At 36.6% G+C, this 25,532-nt stretch overlaps 5 protein-coding genes across 6 annotated transcripts in view; 1 reads left to right on the forward strand and 4 right to left on the reverse strand.

The window, feature by feature from the left end:
• Positions 1 to 59: 59 nt before the first annotated feature.
• Positions 60 to 7,948, reverse strand: LOC109108961 (uncharacterized protein C4orf54 homolog). Its single transcript, XM_042716815.1, has 3 exons — positions 3,678 to 7,948; positions 960 to 1,004; positions 60 to 869 (listed from the first exon to the last, which is right to left on the reverse strand). Exon 1 carries the CDS (start codon positions 7,851 to 7,853, stop codon positions 3,684 to 3,686), a length of 4,170 nt encoding a protein of 1,389 aa, XP_042572749.1. The 5' UTR covers positions 7,854 to 7,948; the 3' UTR covers positions 60 to 869; positions 960 to 1,004; positions 3,678 to 3,683.
• A 5,523-nt stretch (positions 7,949 to 13,471) lies between these two features.
• LOC109108975 (DNA repair protein complementing XP-A cells-like) lies at positions 13,472 to 15,171 on the reverse strand. The gene is made up of 2 exons (XM_019122092.2): positions 14,176 to 15,171; positions 13,472 to 13,920 (listed from the first exon to the last, which is right to left on the reverse strand). Exons 1-2 carry the CDS (start codon positions 14,303 to 14,305, stop codon positions 13,802 to 13,804), a joined length of 249 nt encoding a protein of 82 aa, XP_018977637.1. The 5' UTR covers positions 14,306 to 15,171; the 3' UTR covers positions 13,472 to 13,801.
• Positions 15,172 to 15,482: 311 nt separating this feature from the next.
• On the forward strand, positions 15,483 to 17,610 carry LOC109108972 (group XIIA secretory phospholipase A2-like). Its single transcript, XM_019122089.2, has 4 exons — positions 15,483 to 16,187; positions 16,266 to 16,342; positions 16,477 to 16,642; positions 16,820 to 17,610. Exons 1-4 carry the CDS (start codon positions 15,968 to 15,970, stop codon positions 16,936 to 16,938), a joined length of 582 nt encoding a protein of 193 aa, XP_018977634.1. The 5' UTR covers positions 15,483 to 15,967; the 3' UTR covers positions 16,939 to 17,610.
• Positions 17,611 to 17,757: 147 nt separating this feature from the next.
• Positions 17,758 to 21,502, reverse strand: LOC109054133 (store-operated calcium entry-associated regulatory factor-like). Of its 2 annotated transcripts, XM_042716817.1 has the most exons (7): positions 21,237 to 21,502; positions 20,240 to 20,418; positions 19,887 to 20,163; positions 19,689 to 19,807; positions 19,028 to 19,196; positions 18,329 to 18,420; positions 17,758 to 18,156 (listed from the first exon to the last, which is right to left on the reverse strand). In XM_042716817.1, exons 1-7 carry the CDS (start codon positions 21,313 to 21,315, stop codon positions 18,127 to 18,129), a joined length of 945 nt encoding a protein of 314 aa, XP_042572751.1. In that variant the 5' UTR covers positions 21,316 to 21,502; the 3' UTR covers positions 17,758 to 18,126. The 2 variants fall into 2 exon arrangements, with proteins under 2 accessions (XP_042572751.1, XP_042572750.1); XM_042716816.1 differs by having other exon boundaries at positions 19,689 to 20,163.
• A 1,815-nt stretch (positions 21,503 to 23,317) lies between these two features.
• The window catches only part of LOC109099816 (sodium/potassium/calcium exchanger 2-like), a 35,962-nt gene continuing 33,747 nt past the window's right edge, over positions 23,318 to 25,532 (reverse strand). The window contains exon 11 of the mRNA XM_042716818.1: positions 23,318 to 25,484. Coding sequence (XP_042572752.1) covers positions 25,235 to 25,484 — 250 coding nt within the window. The 3' untranslated portion in view covers positions 23,318 to 25,234. The remainder of the gene's footprint in view (positions 25,485 to 25,532) is intronic.

The following is a 25,532-nucleotide window of genomic DNA, read 5'->3' on the forward strand; positions in this document are numbered from 1 at the left end:
TAAGCATTTTTAACACTGACAAAAATAACAATGAATTCCTTCTAAAATTGGTACATAGATTGGCCTGCAGATCCATATACCTTTAATATATGATCAATGTAACAAAAAAGACAAAAAAAATGAACAGGGAGGACAGATGATGGAAATGAAGGGGTAAAACAGAACAAAAGTATAAGGAGTATTATACTGTGGAGGCAAAATGAGATAGCAACATGCCTGCACTGCAAACTGAGGTAATTGGCAACATAAAGATTGAGACAATTTTTAAATGTACAAGTATTTTCAGTTCAAGCATTATTATTATTATTACACTGACACTATACTGAACTCCCCAATGATCCGTCCATCACTATAATAACAATTCTCATCACAGTGAGAGGAAACAGACGCACATTTACTCTGTCTCTCTCACACACACAACATGGGCACCACAAAATGCTTCTCTTTCTCGATCTCTGTTTCTCTCTCTTTCACACAAGCCATGCTTTACTCAGTCAGAACTTGCTACCTACAGGTAGATACAAAGGAGTCCATAAAAATGTAAAAATACAAACACTTTATACAACAAAATGAAAACTTGAACAAAAAACATTTTCCATTAACTATGCAGTGCTGGATAGACAAAAAGATAGTTGCCTCAAAAAGTCTACACACTACAGTACATAAATAGCAAATGTTGCACAAAGTTTGTAAAGCTGCTTTAAAATGTTTCATCTTTAGCTTTTCAACATTGCAAAAGTCACAGATCAGGAGGCAACACCGGGTAGGAATTGATGAAGACAGATGTGGGAAACTGAAACATGTCAGAGGAATTTTTTTTTTTATGAAGTGGGAGGAGGACTGACTCCGACAGACAGACACAGACCATCCTGAGAAGGAAAAGGAGAGAAAAGACCAATCAAAGGAACAATAAATATCAATGCTTAATTATATTAATCTAATAGTGATACTTAACTTACTTATTTGGGTGTTTCTTTAACTGTGCATATTTTTGGCCCTGTGGACTTTTAGAGAGAAAAAAAAAACATTATTAGTGATTTTAATTTGTCTACTAATAATGTTAAAAACTAATAAAAAAACTAATAAAAATACATTTGAAATTATAAAAAAATTAGCAATTCATACATTTAGAACTGTATAATTTTGTATACACTCTTTTTTAATATAATAATAATAATTATATATATAAATGTCAAATTTCAAAATTTTTCTCAATAAAAATGATTTTTCCTTTCCTAATTTCTTAACATTTTATGTATCATAGATAATTAAATATTCTCCCTTTTCTTTGAATAATATCAAAAATGACAATAAAAAAAATAAAACTTTTAAAAATGTATTTAGGCCCACCTTGATTTTTCCATTTTATAAAAATTTCATCCAAACAATATATATATATGGGGAAACTTTATTTAAAATTGTTAGTTGTGATGGAAATTAATGAGATAAAGTTGTAATCTAAAAAAAAAAAACACAAATCCACACAACAAACAATGAATATATCCTTTATTCTATTCATTCCAATCTCACTCCACTCTTTTTTTAGATTATCATCGTTTAAAAAAGTATTAATTAATATTTCTATGACAGGTTTTCATATTTAAAAAACTTTGTCCAGTTTAAAAAGAAAGAAAGAACGAGAAAGAAATACAAAGTCATTTGAAGCAACAAAAATAAAAAAAGGGGGAAAATTGTATCATGACACTTTCTATCGAAATGCTATCATTTTATATACTACTGTACAACATGCAGCATGACATAAATGGAAAACAAAAGATTAGAACTCTGCATGACAATGGGTGTCTTTTATCACAAGCATTAAATATGCAGTCAATGACCATATTGCTTTCATCGCTGCATCCAGTATTGCAGCAGACTGTAGAATCTCTAAAGTTCACATATGAATGTCCCTCTCACTCTCTCTCTCTATAAAAAGGTTTGACCCTGCTGCAGCTTGTTGGTCCTCTGATCGGCCCCAGCAGCTGTCATCCTACTGCCTCAGCACAACAAATACTTTACTCGCCTACTGACCTTTCCACACACATACACACACTTCAGCTCACACTCACACATGCATACTGTCAAGTGCCAGCAATATTTGCCACTGTTTGGTATTTCTATGATTTTGTTGATGTGCATCATGAGAAAAACGATACATATTTTTTATTTGCAAAGTCTTGACATTCACTTTTTGTGTGTGAGACATTAATTGTTGGTTCCTCTGTAGATTTCTCTCTCATCTTACTTAAACATCTTAGAAAGTGTTTTACTTGCCACAGTGGCCTTTATTCTGCTTACTGACACTATTCTTTGTCAAGCTGCTTTAATTCTAACTGAAAAATTAAATCAAATGTGTTACTGGTGATGAAGCCACATCAATACATCACAGACATAGCAAAGCAATTAAAAACCCCAAAACCTGGACACATTAAACTATCTAACAAGTCTCAACTTTTCATTAATATTCAGGCCCAAGCACATACATGAGTATTATAGACTGTAATATTCATAACATCATTCACATTCACTTTCTCACACAATATTGCTTCACGAAACCCACATAAATAATCATAGACACAAAAGCCTTTTTTTTTCTTTTTTGCCTTTCCATATTTCCATATTTTCCATATTTTATAGCCTATACTAAATATTTTTAATATTTTATAGTATTATGAAATCTTCACTGTAAGAAGAGAAAAAAGTGGTTGGGATTCATACAATCTGGGTCCCACTTTATATTAGGTGGCCTTAACTACTATGTACTTACTGTACATTTAAATTAATCATTTGATGCAATCCACTATACATACATGTTTGTACATTGTACTTATATTTTTAAAATGGCTGCATTAAAATATGTCCAGTTTCTGTAATTACATTTATAATTACACTGTTAACCTTACCCTATCCCACCTCAATAGCAGCTAAAGTGTTTTGCAATACAAAATGAACACAATAAGTACATTGTACATTTTTATGTAAGTACATAGTATTTAAGGACAGCTAATATAAAGTTGGACCCAAACCTATTTTATTCAGCAACAAAAAAGTACACCACACTTGAACATTTATGAATTATTGCTACTAAATTGCAGTTGCAAACAAATGATGCTTGGCCTCTTTTTTTTTTTTTAAGAATGATGTTTATTTAACTGGTCCCAATGTGATTTCAGTAAACACTCTCAGGGAAAAAATAAAAAAAAGGTTGAAGGACAACTAATATGTACACTTTAGGTACTCAAATGTACTTTAAAAGTACTGATATGTACCATTTAGGGGTAAATAGGCTACAAATATGTATTTTTTAGCTTTTGCACCTAAGGGTACCACCCCAGTGACAGCTTTTGCTTTTTTTTTCTGAGAGTGAATGTATGAAGTCAATTTCCAGGGTGTAGTTCAACACACCAATTATGAATTAAATTTGTTCCACTAAAGTTTCACAAGTGTCATTTTTAAAAGCAAATTATTTATTTTATCAATTAAAACATTTTAGTTTGCCTTCATTTTTAACAGCAAATTGCTTGCATTATATATAGATTTAGCTCAAAAAGCTTCAGAAAAAGCAATATTTGTAATAAATGGAACATGATTTATATTTTGTTGCTCAACCTGAAGACATTCATGCATTTTTTTAGACTATGCACACACACACACACAGCCATGCAGTGGCCACTTACCTTCCGTTATCGATGCTCCACCACAAAGCTCATGGTTGTGCCGTCAAAGGATGGAGGAGCAACAATACGAGCACCTTGCTGGGATGTAATACTGATGACAGGTTTGGTGGTGCTGCTGGGAACTGCGGTGCCCTGCGGGATCAGATACATGCCGCCCGTCTCGACCGTGTCTTCTCCCTCCGAGCAGGTGGAAGAGTAGGACTGGGGGACCGGGTGCGGATGGGGTGGCAGCAGGGTCGAGGGGTAGACCAAGTAGGTGGGGGGATAGGCTGCCGCAGGACCGAGGGCGACCGGCGAAACAGACACAGGCACTGGGGTGAGTGATAAAGGAATGTCCAAGTACTGACCACTCTCAGGATGGTAAAAGCGCTGGGCGGCTGGCTGCATGGGCACAGGGGTGTCCACTAAATAGTACTGGCCTGTGGAGGGGTCCAGCAGGAGCTTGCGCTGGATGTGAGGCGGTGGGAGGTCCGCTGGGGGGTTAAGATAGAGGAGCTGGGGTTGAGCAGCAGGTACGGCCGGTAGGTGCACAGCGTGGTGAAATATCGTGGCCGTCTGACTATCAGGAGACCAAGACTCCATTACGATAGGTGAGCGTTGCAAGGGCTGATGGGAAGGCTTTGGGTGCGATGCTTGTGAGGGATTCGAATCGGAAGCCTGAGCTTTGACAGGGATTGTTAGGTAATTGTCAGAATCTGTCTGCTGGTGCTCTTTCTGGTGCTTTTTCTCACTTTTCGATTTAGAAGGACTGATTTTCAGCGACAAAGGAGCATTATGAGATTGTGTGGGGAGGGTGTAGTTTCTGCTCGAAAACATTTGCTGAGTGCTGTCATTTGTTGTATTTATACGTAAAGGTGCTTTGAGGTTACTGCCCAGACTAAAAATGCACTTGTCATTGAAAGAATCTGCCCTTTGGGTTACTAACTTAGCCGTGTCTTCCTGGCCGTGAGAACCTGTTGGCATACACACTTTATCCTCGTCAACACCAGAACTCAAGGTTGCGGTCGCCTTTTCAACGTGCAGCTGCGAGCTAGTGTCCGCTTTCCCATATTCGTTCTGAAAGTCCGTTTTGATCGGGACTCCTTGCTCCTCTCGTGTGATGAGCGACAGCACGTGACTGTCCATGATTGGTTGCGGAGCTTGCGTTTTGCGCTTCCATTCGTTCCTATCAAAAAAGTACAGTTGCTCCATAGTTTTCACAGCTGCCTTTAACTTTTCAAGAGCTATTTGATTCGAAACCTTTGACTCGGGTTTCTTCTCGCTGCCTTCTGCTGCTTTTTCTGTTTTTAGTTTTGCCGCTTTAGCATCAATTTTTAAGCTACACTCTGGTTGTTCAGTCACAGGTTGCTTAGCGCACGGCACTCTGGGTGCAGCGCGCAAGGTTTCACTTTTAGCAGCCCACTCTGAGAGATTTGGTGATAATCTCACCGTTTCACCAACATTCTCGCCTGTGTTAACAGGCTCGGAGGGTTTTGCGGCATTGTTTGTGTTCACAGACTGGCATTTTATTACCATTGGTGTAGGAAATGGTTTCTTGTCAGGTCCACTATTAACAGGTTTGCTCTCCTCTCGTAATGCTGTTGATGTCATCCCTGATGAACTGGAAGAATTTTCTAGTGCTACAAACCGATATGAGCTTTTTACCAATTTGCGCACATCTCGAACCTGATGAATAGGTGTCTGGAACTTACATTTACTATCTCTAATATCCCTCACCATAAAATGCGGCACTTTGTCTGATATGGTCAATAAATGGCTTTTAGATTCTCTCATTGCCTTTTTAGCGTTGATGTTGTGATGGATATTGGGCGTTAACAGATTGGTAATATTGAACTGACTGCCTTTGTTTTCTTTAACACTTCGCAGGCGTATTTTGATTTCAGGGGCTTTTTGACATGGTGGGGTTTGGTTTGTGTCCGCAGGGCTACAGAGCTGGTCAGAGCTCAGTTTTCCCCACCCTCCCCCATCTGACTCTGCAAGATCTCCAGTCACTTTCAGATTATGTAATGAAAGCCCGGCAGCTTCCTTTTCCTTAGGCATAAGCTGTGAGCTAGGGACGTACAAGTGAGACATCTTAATCATCTTGGTACTCTCGCCCTCAACACTTTCACTGCTTTCAGTCACAGGTCTTATTGAGGTGTCTGGCAGTGGCGATTCCTCCTCCAGTGCGCACTGAGATTCTCCATCACCTTGTGCTTTCTGCTCTCCATCTTTCCAGGTTTTAAAAGCACTCTTTTGGCTGGGGGTCAATGGAGTCTTTAGTGGTCCGCTTGAGTCTAATTTAGAGGTTATTTCTGGGTCACAGGGTGACTCAGCAGCAAGGGAACACGGATTCTCTTGCGGCCTGTCTGTTGCATCACTAAGCTCCTCTTGAGAGTGTTCCGAAGCGGTTTCTGAAATCTGGCTTTGCAAGCTCTTCACAGTCTCTTTGCAATCCTTAGCATGGGGGCACACTTGTGGAACGGGATATGTGTCGCTTATTTCACCTCTTTCCATTTTACGCTCTTGCTCAAACTGCATTTTCTTGGAAATAACATTTTTCAAAAGACTAGAGGCAAAGATGGCTTTCTTGTGGGCATCTTCAGAGGTCTCACCGCAAGAGCTTTCTGCTTCACACCCCTCCTTGGCTGGCGTGGTTCCGGTAACGTCAGCTGTGGCACGTGACATTGTGGCATTCAGAGCGCGTTTCGCGCGCCTCTCGCGCGCAGGTATCCCTTCTCCGACGTTACAGTTAAAGTTCAAGGTTTCAGTAAGTCTGATAGTTTCACCCGGTTTGCTTCGTAACTCTATTTTCTTAGACGCTTGCTGCGAGTTCAAATTATTCTTCAGCGACACTATTTTAGTCTGAGGGCTAGGTGTATCAGTTTGAACCATGTCTTTTATGTTCGTACATTCTGTGCTTTTATTTCCCTCCAGAACAGGCGTAGAGTTCTTGTGCGCCTCACGTGTCAAATTGCCGTAATTCAAGTCGACGAAAGCGGACCATTTGTTAAAACTCAGTCCGTGTTCTGACACTGAGGACTCACTCGAGCTGCTCAAATTTATGGCATCAAAGTAAGGGCAAGCCAAACTCCGGAAGGAGCGTGCGGTGAGGTTACGCACCTCTTTATCAGCATCGTCCAGCTCGCTGACGGAACTGGACGCGCCACTGGAGTATTCGTTGATGTCTTTTCCCCTCAGTTTGCTCGCGAGGTGCTGGCGACCCGGAGGAGGGATAAAGTAGCGGTCGAACATGGTCTCACTTTTGGAGTCAGAGCTTTTAAACGAATAATGACTCCGCTCACCGGCACGTCTGGTGTGAAAGCGGACATTCCTGTGTCCTAACAGACCGGCAGGTTCGTTGACCGCGCGCGAAGACGTTTTGATCGACAGGTGAATATGTCCGGCTGAATTTCCAAGCTGTCCGGCGCCCTCATCCGAGCTGGCACATTTATCGGATTCACAAAGTTCACTCTCGGTGCTGACCAGAGCCCCTGTGGCGGAAAGCTTCGCTGCGCGTGAAGCTAGAGGAACTTTATTGCTCTTGGACTTGCTTTGGATTCTTCCGAGAGTCGTCTCGTCGCTGTCAAATGATGCGTAGTCAACAAATGAATACACCAGATTATCATCCTCGAAATCCCAGCAGGATCCGCGTCCAAGCCCGTAATCCACATCGTGATCCAACTCTGTCAGCTGAATCTCGTGCGTAGTTATGTAGTGTGACTCCACGTCCGCCACGCTCGTGCAGTCCTGGGGTTCGCAGCGACTGTTCAAGTACATGTCGGTGTATTGTAACTCCTCCGTTTCATACGACGCAGATTTAGCATCTTCGGATTTTGCATCCGTTCCTGCGTCCACATAATCATCTATCAGCGGAGTGCGCTCTCCATAAAGTCCCTTCCCCGCGTGACATTCTTTCGATGAACTTTTATCAGCATTTCCAGTCTCCTCTCGCTCCCCAGGACTCTTAATCCCGGAGATCGATGCATCGCCTTTACATTTGAATATTGCCAGCTGATTCCCTTCGCCTGTGAATGTGACTTTTACTGTCTTTGTGCTGTCTGACTTCATGTCCGATGGGTTGCCCAGGTCTACATAATTTGTTTCGCTGTGATCGTCACTTTTGCAGTGCTCCAGAGGCTTTTTTAACGGTCCGGTGTCCTCTCTGCTCGAGATCGCCGTTTGAAGTGTCTCCATCTGCTCTTAACGGCGTCCCGCACGGAGATCACTGGTGTTGCCTCTGACACCGGACCGCAGCACGGTTTGTGTGAGCGAGGGGAGACACTGCGACGACGAGGACAGAGCGACAGAGAGAGAGAGAAAGAGAGAGAGAGAGAGAGAGAGAGAGAGAGAGAGAGAGAGAGAGAGAGAGAGAGTCTCACCGCACAGGTATGATCCCCTTACCGCTAATCATAGGTCTAGTAATAATAATGACGTAATGCTATAAATGATGACTACATAGCTGACATTAACTTGACACTTTTTAGGCTGTGCTCTAGGCAAGGAGCAATTAAGGACGTAAAACTAATACGCGTAATGATACTTTAGGATGTCTGGAAATATTTCGGCGTGAAAGGTCATGTTAAGGGGTAGGTTTAGTCATCAGTGAATACGTTTTATTATTATTTACGCTTATTTATTATTTAAATTTCTAATAAAAAAAATATTAGCTACTATTTAAATGAAAAATTACATCCTATAATTTGCTCACAAAATGTCACTTTGTTTAAAGTTTGTTTAAAAATATCCATAACCCAGCCATGAGAAAGATTTATGTTTATTTAAATATATATATATATATATTTTTTTTCTTTAATGGAATGAACAAACTAAGCATTATAATGCATAACTAGAATCTTCAGGACAGCATGGAAATGTATTTTCAGTATTACTTGTAGTTGTGGGCGGAATTCTCTTTAACACCATCCCTTTATCTTTTTAATATTAAGGCTTTCATTCAAATTCAGGAACTATGACTATTAATTCAACCACTGGCACAATTTACCCCAAAGCTTCTGACACTGTTACTATTTTAGGAAGGATGTCTCATGTAATAATTCAAATCTAACATTTGCCAAAATAATTGGATAATTCATCACGTTTTAAATATCTTTTTTTTGGCTTTGATAAATTAAATTTCAAATAACATTAGAATATAATAATTTTTTTGATATGCAAAGACAGTTTGTAGAATAAAAACAATACTTCTACAATAGTTTCTTTTTACATGCGCATCTCTTAAAGGCAGCTGTATTTGAAGTGTCCTTAATTCACATGACAAATTTTGCGTCAGTTTCCTAGATCAAACGGACGACACATCACACATCACACCCCATTCCCCACTACACAGGTATTATTAGACATCATGTCATAGTCCACAAAGCTTAGAGCAAAACACTGTGCTCAGAAGACTGTGGGTCTATTGTGGGCGCTCACCTCCTAGAAGCTTGCTCACATAACGCGAGTATAGAAACATTTGTTGTCAACTGAATGTTATCAATGTCCGCCTCTGGGCCACGACAGCTGCATGCCCATATTAGAGCCAGTGCCTGCTGCCAACCATACAGACGGCAAGTTGGCCCTGGGAAAGAGACATGAGAAGCACAAGCCAACAAAGAGAGAGAAAAGAACAACTGCAGAGGTGTGAGGGAAATGACAGTCTGAAATCATGGCATCCATTAAGAAAGAAGGCTTTACAGACTTTTACAATAAGTCTAAGATGGTGACATCCAGTCTAATAACAGCACATTCACCTATAAATTCTAGTTTTCAAAATGCAATGTGAAATTTTGACCTTGGTAACACTTTAAAGTAAATAGTGAAAGATTGGGGCTAGTTGTCACATGGGGAACTTTCAAAAACTATGAACTTTTCTCAGTAAATAAATTCAAAAAGTCCAGTAATTTTCTATTTTGTATGTTGGTTACAAACACTCAGTTTAAAACTTTCAATCACCTAGTAAATCAGTGTAACTTTTAAATCAGGAAATTTTCTAAATAAATTTAGTTTTATCATATTTTTGTTAATAATGCTTATCCACAATAAATCCAAACTGTCATAAAGGACTGCTATAGATTTTCCAGACAATAACCATGGAAATGTTCAATATTACAAGAAAATGCCCTTCAAAAATAAACCTACCCAGAGAAATATTTTTAAGTTGAGACTAAATAAAAAGTGTGACAATTAGCTACATAATAAATCATTTACAAACTGCCATTCAAATAGTATGCCAACATTTGATGCTATCATTTTGTTAAACAGAAATGGAAAAATTTTATTAATCCTATACATTTATATATACATATTTATAGAAAGGTTTAATATTTTAACAATTACATAACATACATAAACTTTTTAAGTCAATATTCATTTATAAATATTGTACTGTTAAATTTTAAATCATTTGCATTCATAATACAATAATGTTATTTTATCTTTTTTAAATTGTAAAAATGTATGTGGAGAAATTAACATTTACCAAGGATAATAAGTGCTGCAAAATATTGTTTATTCATATTTTATATGAACTATTGGATCAATAAAAACATATAAAACTTAACTGAAAACTGTTATCAATTACTCATCTGGAAGTACTTAAATGAAGCATTTTACAGTGTTTATCAATTTTATTGATTGAGAACATTGTTATAAAGTTTTAATTTAACACTAAATAAAATGTAAACTTTTGGAAAAATAGTGGGGTTTTGTTTATTTTGTTTTGCACTAAAAAAAATAAAAAGTGCACTTTTTAAGTATTTTCAGCGGAAGAGATCTAAACTTTTTTTAGTAGAGAATTATAGTAGAGAATGATGCCAGCCTCCACATACCCCTCCCTGCCAGTGGTTAATCTATCCTCCAGAGCTGTGGAGGAGCCAGGTACGAGGCTATTTAGGACACCTGCTAACAGTATGTAAAGCATTTGCATATGGAGTAAATTGGCCTGCACATCTCGCATCTCGTGTATTACCATCACGTGTGCAAAAGGGTAAAAGATGTATCCACTATGACAGCTGTGTATATAACAGACTACACTGAGCAGTTCAGAGCTGCCCTTTTCACACCAGAATGCACGCCGCTTACAAACTTGTCGGTGTCTGAATTTTTAACGACCTCCACAAAGCTGTTAAATTTAGGCAGCTATTTAAAATGCGGACGCCACGCATGCAAGCACTTCGAGATCAGTTACTCACAGAGGGCCCTATAAAACAGCAGGTGGCAAATCATGAGTGCCATTAATCAAAGCACAGGCATTAGCGTGGTATGTCCTTCTCTCTTTCTCTCTCACTCTGCTGGTCTTTTGGCCTTACACTTACCCCAAAGGTCAGCAGAGGTTATGGGACATCAGCTGCAATGCAAAGACACTAGGCAATTTCTATCTACAAAAATCAACAGCATTACATGGCACTAAATGTATGCTCTTCTGTTGTTCAAGCTCAAATTAAGCTATGCTATGTATTATTAATATTATGTTTTCAACTGTAACTATCAACAAACAGCAGATCTATTATTACAATACTTGTGCGATTGCAGGTGGACAATTTAGCAGGCAGCTCATCTCATGTCCCTGTGTGCAAACTGTGCATTAGTTGAGTCAGTGTGAATGATGATAAAAACGTGGAGGGTTTTGAATTTCAGAACTGCTATGCTGAGACTTCACAATTAGGACATAAGAACGCACCAGGCGTGAGAACAGAAATAAAAATGCCCCACTAAAGGAGCTTGAGGAATTAATTCATTGCTGTTTGTGAGATTGACACTGGCAAATACTTTTGCATCCATACAGTAGTTTGTTACATGAGTTTTGACATAGCCTGACAAAATGAACATGCAGGCCTTTAAATCATTGGGAGGAAAATTTACAGTATGAGGGAGTGAACTTCTCTTTTAAATTATGGTAACAGCTACGATAAAAGCTAATGGAAAACCAACCCACAAGCTCTGTTCTCAACTGTTTTCAATATTGTTAATAATAAGCAAAATTTCTTGAGCAGCAAATCAGCATATTAGAATGAGTTCTGAAGGATCATGTGACACTGAAAGCTGGAGTAGTGATCAACTTTTCCATCACAGAAATAAATTACATTTTTAAAAATGTTAAAACAGAAAACAGTTATTTTAAATTTTAATAATACTTCTGTACTGTATTTTTGATCTAATAAATGCATCCTGTGTGAACATGAAAATCCTGTAGAGACTAAAAACATCTTGCTAAACAGTAGTATATAATACATATTCCACATATACTACTTTAGTAGTTTTTTAGAAACCAAAAACTTGTTATAACAAATGTTTAGCATTACTGACATTTCAGGACATTGTTGTCCTTCGCTTCTACAGTGGCTCAAAGAGGCCAAAGACTAAAAAGCTAACAAGCTATACAGTAGGGCAGACACAAATAATGGCAGCAATGCATGGCATGTGTAACCCTGCCTTAGTGGACACCATGATAAAAGTAACGTTCACACATTCACGCTCTTACTCACTTACGCAAGCTTTGCCATGATAAAACTAGACAAGTGGTCCGATCATACAGCATGTGTCCCTGAAGAATAATAATATGCATGTTTGTGGTCATTGAGACATCAGTAATAAAAGCTGATAATGGGCAAAGTAAACACAGAATGGAGAAACACTTTCTAAAATATTACAAACACTAAATATCTTTTTAAACAAACATTTAATTGACTAAATTCATTATTTTAAATACAGCATAAAGTATCTAGCCAACCTTGGCATGAAAGGTGAGGAAAAATTGGCCATTAAGGAACGAGTGCATTCATGCTTCTTGTGAATTAGGAAGCCTGGTACTTTCAGTAGTCACACAGACAGACTGAAACACAACACCGTGAGAGAATCTCTAGTCTACGTATGGAATCACCAATATCTCTCACTGAACAAACAGCACTGGACTTTACGAGGTAGGAGAGTGAGAAAAGAGATCTTGTTACCGGTTCAACTTTGGACCAATTTGGTGCTTTTGCCTCATCATTATATGATAAGATGATAAAATGATAATATCACAATTGAAAGGGCATGTTTGGTAATATCCTAATTTTAAATAAACACTTGATTGGATGTAATATTTAATATATTATCATTTGTATTTTATTCTCCATTTAGATTTAGAGTAAATTCAACAGTGTGCTCAACCCAAAGTAAAGAAGAACTTAACCTTACATCAGCTATCATCTTGATCATCCAGTTTTCTGAAACCAGTAGCTCTACAGTGCCCTCTTGTGATCAAATCTACTGCATCACACTCACTCAATCTTAAGGGAATAGTCCACTTCCGGAATGGAAATTTCCTGATAATTTACTCACCCCCATGTCATCCAAGATGTTCATGTCTTTCTTTCTTCAGTCGTATAAAAAATTAAGTTTCTTGAGGAAAACATTCCAGGAATTTTCTCCATATAATGGACTTCAATGGTGGCCAATGGGTTGAAGCTCCAAATTGCAGTTTCAGTGCAGTTTCCAAGGACTCTTTACGAACCCAGCCGAGGAATAAGGGTCTTATCTAGTGACACGATTTTTCAAGACGAGCATTTGTGGTTAAAAAGTATATAAATTATTATTATTTTTTTTAGAAAACGACGAATCATTTTGCTAGATAAGATCCTTATTCCTTGGCTGGGATTGCGTAGAGCCCTTTGAAGCTGCACTGAAACCGAAATTTGGACCTTCAAACCACTGACCACCATAGAAGTCCACTATATGGAGGAAAATCCTGGAATGTTTTCCTCAAAAACCTTAACTTCTTTTCGACTGAAGAAAGAAAGACATATACATCTTGGATGTCATAGGGTTAAATTATCAGGAAATTTTCATTCTGGAAATGAACTACTCCTTTAATGCTGACATTTCTAAACTTCAGAAGGCAACTTCAGAACACAATACAGCACCACTATGTTGGTCAGGAGTTTCAGATACTCCAAATTGGTTCAAGTGGAAACTGATGCAAACCTGTTTTGGTACCTGCTGGACTGCAAGGCTAGAGAATGTGTTGAAGACCAGAAGCAAGATAAGCATTACTCTTTGCTGACCTGGATCCGAGACCTGCTTCTTCCCTGAACAGTAGTCACAGCAGTGAGACCTCCAAGACATATTTACATCTTCTCAAAAGTGAGTTTGTGTCCACATGTTTAACAGACTCTCCTGTAAAGATCTTCCTCTTCGTCTAGCAGCTCCTCAGGGCCGTAAACATGCTGATGAACGCTGGTATCTTTCTTAAACATACTGCTCCTGACTGCCCTCCTCAACTCTGAAAGCCAGATGAAGATATAGAGCAAGGTATGAAAACACATCGTGACCAAATGTAGCCAGTATCAACTTATTCATTTAAAGTTTTCATTAGTTCTTCTTTGTCTAATCAGTACATTACTTTAGACTGATTTTTTTTTCTATTATTGCTATTTACTTCTCTAAACATACATTTTTTTAAGTGTAATAAGTTTTTAGTGTATATTTAAAACCTGACAGTCAAAGAGTAACTTACTAGACTGCTCAGCTTTCATACCTTTAACCTTTTTATTAAAGCGTTTCTGCTTTTGCACCTCCCTGTTCTCCTCTCTACTCTCCTTGGCCTCCTCCAGAGCCTCCTCACTACCCCACACCTCCAGAGAGCGCTTTACCACCTTAAATTTCATAAAAACATGGTATACAGTATTTATACGCAAACAAAACCAAACAACAACAACTATGCAACTTAAATTTAGTTTTAAATTTTTTTAAAAAAGTAATGCTGTTCTATAGAAGTTTGATCTTTGCTCAACTCAAAAAAAATAAAAAATAATAATAATAAAATAAAAAAAAAATCAAGAATTTTAAGCAGCATGACTTTTTACAGCACTAATAATAAGAAGAAATGTTTCTTGAGCAGCAAATAAACATATTAGAATGATTTCTGAAGAATCATGTGACACTGAAGACTGGAGTAATGCTGCTGAAAATTCAGATTTACCATCACAGGAATAAATTACATTTATAATTATATTATCATATATTTATGCTAATTTTCTTAAATAATTAATAACTTATTTGCCGTATCATCTTGTAGAAAGTGTTGTTAATAGACTGCTTGCAAAATTTGAGGTTGCTGACATTTTTGCCGTTTATCTTTCTGATGCTCTTGTCTCCAGTCTGGTAAAGGGACTAGCAAACCTGGCAGGAATAAATGTTGCTACCTGCAGTCTTAGAAATAAGTGCTTTCCTGGTGAGAATCATATTGTTTTACAAATTGTAAATGAAGCTCATGGTATCCTGGCACATAAGAACTACTTGAAGTCAGTATGGCATGAAAACGAAATAGCTGTAAGCTTTCTGACAGCTGTCCTATATCTGCAGTTATCCTCGACTACACATTGGTTTGACCAAGAAGAAATAGATGAAGACCCGAGACCAGACTGTGATAAATCTGCCGGTACAGCTTTGAGAGGTGTCACATTGAAAGTAAAAAGAGGTATTCAAGCCACCCTTTCCAAACTCTTCTTTTTCAGAAGCAAGGCTAGTCAGCGAGTTGGACCATGTCCTTGAGGGAGAAAAATAAAATAAAACAGAAAACCAGAAAATTTCTACCTGAGAAACTTCATTTAAAACATTTAATTTGTTGAAAAAAAAACAACATTATTGTGCCTTTTATCTGAACCATGACTTTTCTAAATACAAATCAGAACTGAATCTGATGACTTTTTTTTTCAATTTAATTTTTCTTTGGAATATTATTGATGAATTATTGCAGAATAAGGCCAGGAACTTGCATTAAGAAAGTAAATAGGGTCCATTTTGATTCAAATATTTACAAAAAATATATTTAAAAAATAAAGAACATCAGAATTTAAAACATTTAAATAAGTTTCTTTTGAGAAGAAATTGCATTAAACACAGTAGGATCAATTGTATTTGGTTATGTTTTGTTGTTGTTGTTTTTATTCCCATATAACCCATATATGCTTTTAAGAATTTTAAAAACATTATTAATAATTGTTTTAGTGGTTTTTCTTCATATTGTCTTTATTTGATTTATGTATTTATATATTTTTGTCCAGTGGGTGGCAGAGATGCACCTCGAGTGAGTTTGCCAAACGTCATTCAATAGAAAAGTAGTAGAAGAAGAACTTCGCCGGTGCTTTCCCCGACGTGTACTTGATTTAATAGTACTTATTTAATATTAACTATATCTATTTGTAGTAACATCTTTATTATAACAGATCTATATAATCATGTGGGTTCTCTTTTCGGAAACGTAAATAAAACACATACTTAACCGACAGAACTAGAGTTAGCCTGTTAAACGTGGGATTTGTTGAACTATGCGCTGTCGTGTCATCTGCGTTAAACTGCTGCTCTCTGTTGGAATACTGATGCATGTGACTAAAGCCGATGACTTTACTGAAGAAATTAAGCCTCCAGACTGGAGAAAGACCATAAAATCCATCCGGAACGGGCTTCACAAAATAGACAAATACCTAAACGTGGTTTTAGACCTGATCGGAGGTTCAGACGGACGCTGTACCTTTAAGTGCAATCACGGTAGGTCAGTTTAAACAGAAGAACAAATCCTGTCCTCATCATTTGGTTTAATTGCTCATGGGATTTGGCTCTTTTTAGGATACACACCAGTTCCTCGTCCCAACTACAAATCACCTCCACCCAACGGATGCGGCTCCCCACTGTTTGGATTTCAGGTGAAGAGAGAAAAGCTATTACTCGTAGTGCTGAATTGTGTATAGGGAAAATTAATTGATTACGTCTCTAATTTGAATACTGCTTATTCTTTTAATATTCTCTCTGCTCTGACTTGTGTTGTGTTTGACTGCAGTTTGATATTGGGCTCCCATCACTGACCAGATGCTGTAATGAGCATGATGTGTGCTATGGTACCTGTGGAAGAGAGAAAAAAGACTGTGATGAGCAGTTCCAGGTCTGTCTGGAGACCATTTGTAGTTATTTACAAAGGACACTGGGTTTGTCCCAAAGTGTTCAAGGTAAGTTAAAACAAATTAAAGGTTGACTCAATTTAATTAATTAAATAGAATCAGTGTATTTTTCAACTTGACAGTCTTGCTAACAATGTGAACATAATATATATAATTTGCATATCCTACTGTATTTCTTGTACATTTTGCTGAGGTCAAACCTTATTCCTGTATTTGATTTCACAGCCTGTCAATCAGCAGTGACTTTGCTCTTTGATATGGTGATGCACTTGGGATGTAAGCCATACCTGGATAGCCAAAGATCGTCCTGCATTTGCCACTATAAGCAGAAGGCTGATCTGTGAACAGTTAATATGTTTATGTAGTGTTTTGATTGTTTATTGTCTCAGGGTACTGCAAGATGCAATACAATTTGTTTCTTCACTTTGTATGCATCTATTGCAATGTCATAGTTAACTGTGTACTTTGTAATTACAGAAAAAGTTAATTTAATATGGTTATAAAATTACACATACTGATGTGCCTTATATATACACACACTACACACACATATATATATAAACTTGAAAAGATTAATCCTTTGAAAAAGACTTGTGAAACCTTGATGAGCCAATGATCTGAATCAGTAGACACATTTGTGGAGTTCATGTTCAGGTGAGCATGAGAATTTAAAGGAGATACACTTAAAAAGATCTGTACACTACTGCTAAATGGCAAATAGTCATAGCTAGAAGAGCTTTAACAAATCAGAATTTTAATATCAAAAGCAAGCAATAAGTAATAGAGTAAGCCAATAGACAGTGCCTTAAAGAATGAGAATGTTTTCACAACAGCCAGTGGCTAAAGAACTTTATCACAGTATGTCCAGTAATCTCTCACACACTCAAAATGATTTTTTTTTACATAATTTTACCTGCTTTTGATTTTATCTTTTTTTTTTTAATCAAGAAAAAAAGTCCACATGAAATTCCAATTTAAACCCTTTTGTTATTTCATATTTCTGCAAGAACTTATTAATTGGAAATGTATCAGATTTTCTATACCAGAATGGAGTCAGAACTGAATCGGATTACATTAAAAAAATAAAAATAAAATCATTTATTAGAGACATTTTTCTTTGTAATATTATGGGTGAATCATAGGGCTAAGAACTTGCAAGTCAATAGGGTCCATTTCGTTTTAATGTTGACTTAAAAAAAATTACAGAATATTTATACAGAATCTTTATATAACATCTATAAATATAGAAAATAAAGTCCTTAAGAATGTAAAACATTTAAATAACAGTTTCTTTTGAGAAGAAACTGCATTAAACACTTAAACAGTAAGATCAGTTGTATTTGGGTGTATTGTTTTTTAAACCCACAGTGAAGCACATAATGAAAAAAGGCAGGTTGTTTTAAGAGAACAGCCACAAACCAATCAAAGCAATAATATGCTATCTAATTTAGTCTTGGGCAATAAATGAACACTAGTATGAATAAAAAGTTGTAATGTCTGTTGATCACGTCCAATCTGAGAACTGAGGTTGCTCAATCATCTTCTTTTAGTTCCTCCAAAACCTGCACCACAAGACACCATAAATAGAGCTCATTTCCAAAACACACATCTGATTGACTTCTGATGGCTTACTCATGGCATTATGCATCACAGTGACATTATAGGAAAGAAATGTGATTTGGAATAAACACAAAAGCACATCTGGAATCTGTAACTAAATTTGCTATAGCTTACCTGAGGCGGTCCGTGTTCCTGAGCTTGTTTTTGGTGCTGGAGGAGGTGTGTTGTTGTAAGATGGGCCTGCGAAGCCCATGGGTGGCTGGCGTCTAATAAACATAAAAGTCAGGTGAAGACTGAGCTAAAAATGACTGCATTTAGAATTACATTAATGCTGTTAGCTTAGCAGATCATTTCTTACCAAAAAGGCTAAAACTGTTATGATTACCAACAACATTTGTAAACAGTCCCAATAGCAATGCTGTGTATTTATTTGATGTGTGGTTAAGTGAGTTGTGCATACTGTAGTAGAGAGACTATGAATGATCAATAATGACAAGTTATATTTATTTTGGGAAATATGGAAGCCTGTATTGGAGCACTTGAGGATATGATCACTTACTGGTATTGTGCAATGTATCTTATTTTTGTAACTGTTTTCCTTTATTATGTTTCACGAATGTAACCTCTGTTATCTTTTGACTTGACTGTCCTTCTAGTATTTTACATATCAGGGATATTTATACATGACATCTTTTACATTATTTTGTTTCCACATTTCTTTTTCGACCTCACATTGAAGTTGAAGTTGAAGTGTATGCCTTGTCAAAAAAACTAAATAAAGGTTAAAAAAAAAAAAAAAAAAAAAAAAGTAACTTTTGATATATACAGGTGTTTGCTGTAAGCAAATTATGTGAGGATATGTTGCTTGCTTACCTCTGATTCCCAAACAAATATCCCAGAATTCCACCTGTGCCCATTCCAGTCCAGAATCCACCCCCACCACGTCCACCGGTGTTTCCACCAGTGAAACCAGTCCAAGAACTCTGAGGTCTGGTGTACTCGTCAGAAAAGCCGTACCCGGGCCTTGAGCTGGAATGGTCTTCTGAGAGAACCCATATAACAGGAAATATTACATACTCCTCATACATAAATATGCAAATTTCATGCATATTTGGTTACACTTAGACTTTCAGTGTCATCACTCACCCTCATGTTGTTCAAACCTGTATTAGTTTCTTTATTCTGTGGAACACGAAAGAAGATATTTTGAAGAATGTTGGTAAGCAAACAGTTTTGGTTCCCATTGACTTCCATTATATTTTTGATCATACAATGGCAGTCAATGGGAAGTGAAGCTGTTTGGTTACCAAAACTTTTCCAAATGTAATTTGTGTTCCCCAGAAACAAGAAAGTCATACAGGTTTGGAATGACATGATTGTGAGTAATTTTAATTTCTGGGTAACGGATCCCTTTAAGTTTATGATAATAATAATAATAATAATAATAATAATAATAATAATAATAATAATAATAATAGAGAATGGAATCATATTGAAAATGGCAGACAGATAGATTGACTGACTGATTGATTACCTGAGTAATAATCTGGTTTGAATCCAGGCGGCGGCGGCTCCATACCCTGGCCGTTATCCCATGTCCCGCTGTATCCCTGGGATCCATCTCCTCTGTAACCTTGGTGGCCGTGAGTAGGACTGCACAGAAACATCTTGTATACAGCATATGCCACCAGCAAAAGGAACGCTATCACTATAAGCCCACCCACTCCATCACCAGACGGGCCATTTGACTGCGGAGAATGGCCTCCGCTCTGCTGCTGCTTGTGATTGGAAAAGCCTTGGAAGAAGTTTGAGGCGAAGTCTGAGAAGCCCGACGAGCCCTTGGAGCCGTGTGTGTGCTGCTGCCTCCCTTCTGCCGTGAGCTCCAGCGTGTACTCCAGACCGCAGGAGCCTCTCAGCACGTATGCATCATTGGGACTGTTATAGCCTTCACAGGAGACCTCCACGCGCCCGAACCTGTACGCGTTGTCCATGTCCGCCTTGCATTCCCACTATTAGAAGAGAGAGAGTCATACTATGAATAGTGCAGAGAAATATAGTATGCAAGAGGCAGTTTTGGAGTCATACCTGTGTGTCTATGCCATCTGATCCTCTGTTGTAACACTGGACCACCTCAGGAACGAATGATCCGCAGCCAGCTGATCCTCCGACACACTGCAGCTGTAGAACAGGACTGGAGCGCCGTGCAGTGGTGTAGCGTCCTCTGTGGAGCGTGAGCACCTGAACATCACGCAGTAACAAAGCCTCTGTCGCAGGGAAAAAAGATTTTATTAATATTTCTTTCTTATCTGACCACACCCCCAAAACACTTGGTATCACACAAAAGCATCGTATGACCTCTTTAAGATACGAAGATTTTTCATTTAAATATATCCATTTTAATTCTATTTAATATTTAATTTTCCTTCTGGTTCATATTATTTACTGCAAATTTTATATTTTATTGTCATTTTAATAAAATACATTTATCATTTTGGCCACACACACAACTTTGTATGACAAAAAAAAAAAAAAGCAACTCTCCTTTTTAAATATACATTAATTACAAACATATACATTATTGATATTGTTCCCCTTTCTTTAAATTATTATTGTTATTATTATTATTATTATTATAAAGAAAATATTAAAACATATTTATATTATATTTGCCCCAAAATCACATAAAAGCACAGTTAATATGTATATTTTCCCCTTTCTTAGAATATATATATATATATATATATATATATATATATATATATATATATATATATATATATCACGATTAATATTTTTCTTATAAATACTCAAAATATCATCACGTTTATATTATCATCTGCCACATCCCCAAACTAATTCTGGATTACATAAAAGCAATATTAGAAAAAAATATTATCACAGTAGGTCACAACATCCACTAAAGCTGCACATTTAGAGTGAAACTTCAATGCAAATAGTGTATAAAGTAGATCTAATGCGCACTTATTTTACTCTGACTGATGACTAGTCTGTCTTCTCTGATATCCTTGACTTGATTATGATTGTTTATTTCGCTGTAAGGTTCATATAAAAGATATCTTACCATCATTCCAGCAGCTGATGTGAGGTATAACCAACAGCAAGAAGTGCAGAAACAAAACTCCGGAAACAAAGCTCCTCATTTCCACCGTTATGATGGAAACTCTCTTCTTTATGCTTGAGTCTTGAACTGGATTGAAGTGCCTCACTGTAAGCCAGTGCGTGGCTTTCACCAATAAGTGAAAATAAAGACTGATGTAAACAAATGTAACTGACAGTTTAGTGCAACATCATTCTTCTCACGCTACTTCCGCTTCCGTGTTTCTGCTGAAGTTATGCAGATGAGCCTCTCATTATCGCCCTCTACTGACAGGTGCATTGAATTACAAAACATTGACCTCAGGTGGTTTTTAGAATGCCAAATTGTTGAAACTAAACGTTTTATTTACCGTTTATCCATTCGAGTTAACATGATTTGTTTTAAAACACACCTGTTAGCAGTGAACTCGTCTATCTTTTTAACTACATATTTATTTCATAAGATGATAATGACCAATATAGAGAGGACTGTGTATCTTTATTTATAGTTTTCTACAATAATTTTTGCACTATAATAAGAGAATTTTCATATCATTTTTCAAAACTCTAGACACATAATTCACAACCGATGATCAAAATGCACATTTTTCAAAACCCTTCACACTTTTTCCAAATGCTTGGATACAATACACATGAACCAAAGATCTTTTGTTCATTAAACTGAAATCACGGGTTCAAAATGACGCAACTTACCATCAAAGTATTGCTATTTCAAAATGCAACTCACACATTACATCTGAACTGAGTGTCTATTCATTTCATTTCAATGATCTAACTGATACAACTGCTCAAAATGCTACATAACTGGTGCATTACTCTTGAAGCATAGTTTTTATGGAAAATGATGAACAATATTAAATGTTTAGATTATGAAAGTGAATCAACTGAGGACTGAGTATGTTCAAGTATGATCAGTTTCAAGATGACCATTGAAAAAAAAAATCCACCAAAATTCTTTGGTATTAGTATTTGTTTTTCCTTCAATACGTAAATGTGTTTTTAGAGGGTGATAGAGCTGGAAGCTGATGAAAACCATTCATATATTTGGATGAGGCAGGCTTTAACCTGGCCAAGACATGGAGGAGAGGTTGAGAACAAAACTGCGGCTTCAGTATTGAACAACGCTTGTTAGTAGTTGAATTTTTTTTTTTTTTATGTTTCCAGTGTCTGTACTTTTCTCTCTAGTCTCTTACAAAGATGTATGAATGTGTAGAACCATAATGAAAGCTGCATCATGTGTTTTGAACAGCTAAGTTTAATGATTGTACTAAAGCTACACCGTGAAACTGTGTGCTGGTGATCTAAAGTGATGTTCCTATGATATTTCACACTAAATGAGTTTTTTTGAAACAATGCTTCTGCAAATGCAAGGCTTCTTTAAAGATATGAACGCAATATGCAAAGTTTTGTACATTCGACAGTCTGTTACAAATAATGACTGTTTTGAATTTTGAAAAATGGCATCAAGGTTCTGAAATTGGTGACAAAACAATTGTAAAAAACTGTAATATCATATAAAATGATGTAATATCTGCTGTGATAATTATTGTTTAATCTCAAAACAAATGTTTGTGGGGGAAAAAGTGCTAAACCAAGTCAAGATAATATTACAGTAGCAATTCAAATATTAACTAGCCAAAATTTGAGCTGAGCGTATGAAGTGGAATTACATTTTTGTTCATACAAGTATATGACTACATCAATTATGATTGTTTTAATGGCTTTGCAAGCTTAAACTTGCTTTTGTATTCATAGATTTACATCAAACACTATATCATCATCTCAAAGTTCTCAAATTTAAGTGTATATCAATAATATATCATCACATTCTGTATTTGTCATCATATTGGCCACACCCCTCAACAGTTTTGTATTACATAAAATTTGATCATGTAATCACAAAGATCTAAAGACAAAAGTATTAATTATTTCTCAGTTTTTCACATCACAAAACAAAGTTTAGGCACTTAAGCTCAAAATAAAGATTTTGAAGAACCCCCCCCCCCACCCCCCCTTCATAAAACTTGAAGTAATACTGCTTTAGTGTAAGTTTAGAAATAATTTTATTTTGTCCATCACTCATGTAAATACACAGAAATAATGAATGGATAGATACATATGTATTTAACTAAGAATACCAGTCAACTGCAAAGCTGTTGGGTGCTCCATTCCTTTAGAACGTTCAATTCCAAATTTCATTCCATCATCCGAAATGATTTAAGACTATCTGCTCACATTAACACCAGCTGGCAGCTCTGATAACAGTGGAGTCTGTCAAAGTTCATGAACCCTGCAGTCTAGACAGATGATGAAGAAGATGATGATGATGAAGACACCCTTTAGCTCAAGAAATGACAGCTTTTGCTGTAACTGATAAAGAGAGTGATAACTGGTTCTCATCTATAAGCAGAGAATGTCTTGCACTATTCATTCTATTTATTGGATTTTGCCAAACGAATCACACCAAATTGAACATCAGTCCCAGAGAATAAACATATAAAATATCGCATTTACAAATAACAATTAATGTGGTTAATTATATTCAATAGTACAGCGAGCACTCCAAATCTTTGAGTTGGATACTGATTATTTGCAGTTCTAGACTTTAAACAAAATATTGGGCCTAAATTTAAGATTTATGTATTGACATTGCATATAAAAACTACAGAGTTTTAACATGAACTAATGAATGTAATGCACATTTGCCCATCAGACATGAATGAAAAGAAACAGGTTAGATTTCTGCACTCAAAATAAATGTTTGCTTCTATTTGATTTAAAACAACAATTTTTAAAATGCCTTTACTCAAATTCAATTTACTCAGGCATGGGCATGGTTAAAATATGATAGCTATGGAACAAGCAATATTCAGTTAGTTTGAGATTGAGACTGAAACAAATTGGATTGATAAATATAAAAACCTGGTTATTGTGTGTTCGTACTATTACAGAAATCTTACCTGTTTCATTTACGTATCAATGACAAACATGCATCAGTGTTATTTTAGTACCATTGTGATAGTATTAGTGTTTTTAATATTTTGAATTAGTTATTTTTGTATTTTACATTTTCATTTTATTTTTAATATTTTAGGAATTGTGTTGTGTTTTTTGTCATTTAAAAAAAAAGTCTATATAGGTTTTATTACTTTTAATTACAATTTTAGTTTTGGTTATTTAAGTACATCAAGTTAAATTAAATGAAAATGAGAAATGTTTCATATTTTATTTCAAGTAACACAAATATTTTTTTTTGTTTGTTGCCGTTTTAATTAACCTATAATTTAAGTTTATTAGTTTGTTAAAACTTTGTCATCTAAATGTACAGAAGTTTTATATGCAATTCAGCAACATAAATCTTAAATTTAGTCCTAAAAATTTGGTTAAGAATAGACTTCTGACTATGTCTACAAGCCTATTCAATAAAAGAAATGATATACTCAGAATGAAAATGCTCAAGTAACAATCAGAAAGGGCCAGCATTCAGGCAAAGCAAATATAAAGCTTTGTTTCGTCTTTCTTTTAAAGTTATTGTGCAACACAAGGCTTATGATATCATGAGCTTTAAAGTACAGTACCAGGATCGTGATTGATTTATTATTGCATATTTTCACCAAAGGTCTTTTCCCGAGTCTGTGGACATTCCCCATAGATGTCCACCTCCTCACTGGATGTTGTGTCTGCTTACTCTTAAAGTCCATCCTCTTCATACAGCGTATTAGAAATGGCTAAAATCTACAGTACATCAAGTCTATATGTACTGCTTTTGAGAGTGCATGCAGAATATTGCACTACTTTCCCAAAACAAACTACTGCTTGGAAAGCACTGCTACTCAGACTTCAGTGGATATAAAGATGCAGTGCCACAGCGCAGCTGCGGTCAAGCTCTCATGTTATCATTCGGTGCCCAATAAATAAGGGTCTGTTCCCAGAAAAAGAACAACGGCGTGCACAATAAAGGAATCAAATGGAGACCGGGCAGATGATGATCTTGTCCTCCAGCATTACGCTGACCACCAGGAACACAAAGTAGAGCAGGAACATGAGGAAACCCAGCAGCTTGCTCATCTTCCACTTGCACACAGCGATGGAGATGATGACGAAGAGGAGCATGAGGAAGAGCAGAACGATGGCGCAGAACAGGCCGTTGCTGCTCACGGCCACTGGAGTCAGGTCGTTCAGGAGTGAAAAGAGAAGCCACGGAAAAGGCAGGCTGGAGACAGTGAACAGACACAGGGAGATGTTTCAAAATATTGTTTTA

Source organism: Cyprinus carpio, chromosome B1 (genome assembly GCF_018340385.1).
Source record: "Cyprinus carpio isolate SPL01 chromosome B1, ASM1834038v1, whole genome shotgun sequence".
NCBI classification, from domain to species: domain Eukaryota; kingdom Metazoa; phylum Chordata; class Actinopteri; order Cypriniformes; family Cyprinidae; genus Cyprinus; species Cyprinus carpio.

Bases quoted from the DNA above. Each gene is read 5' to 3' on its own strand.
- LOC109108975 (XM_019122092.2), bottom strand. From the start codon at position 14,305: ATGAAATTTAAGGTGGTAAAGCGCTCTCTGGAGGTGTGGGGTAGTGAG. The intron at 13,921-14,175 runs GTATGAAAGCTG...TCTGGCTTTCAG, and splicing joins CTTTAATAAAAAGGTTAAAG to AGTTGAGGAGGGCAGTCAGG.
- LOC109054133 (XM_042716816.1), bottom strand. From the start codon at position 21,315: ATGAGGAGCTTTGTTTCCGGAGTTTTGTTTCTGCACTTCTTGCTGTTG. The intron at 19,197-19,688 runs GTAATCAATCAG...GGGTTCTCTCAG, and splicing joins CAAACCAGATTATTACTCAG to AAGACCATTCCAGCTCAAGG. The intron at 18,421-19,027 runs GTAAGCAAGCAA...TATGTTTATTAG, and splicing joins TATTTGTTTGGGAATCAGAG to ACGCCAGCCACCCATGGGCT.
- LOC109108961 (XM_042716815.1), bottom strand. From the start codon at position 7,853: ATGGAGACACTTCAAACGGCGATCTCGAGCAGAGAGGACACCGGACCG.
- LOC109108972 (XM_019122089.2), top strand. From the start codon at position 15,968: ATGCGCTGTCGTGTCATCTGCGTTAAACTGCTGCTCTCTGTTGGAATA. The intron at 16,188-16,265 runs GTAGGTCAGTTT...GGCTCTTTTTAG, and splicing joins TACCTTTAAGTGCAATCACG to GATACACACCAGTTCCTCGT. The intron at 16,643-16,819 runs GTAAGTTAAAAC...TTGATTTCACAG, and splicing joins TTTGTCCCAAAGTGTTCAAG to CCTGTCAATCAGCAGTGACT.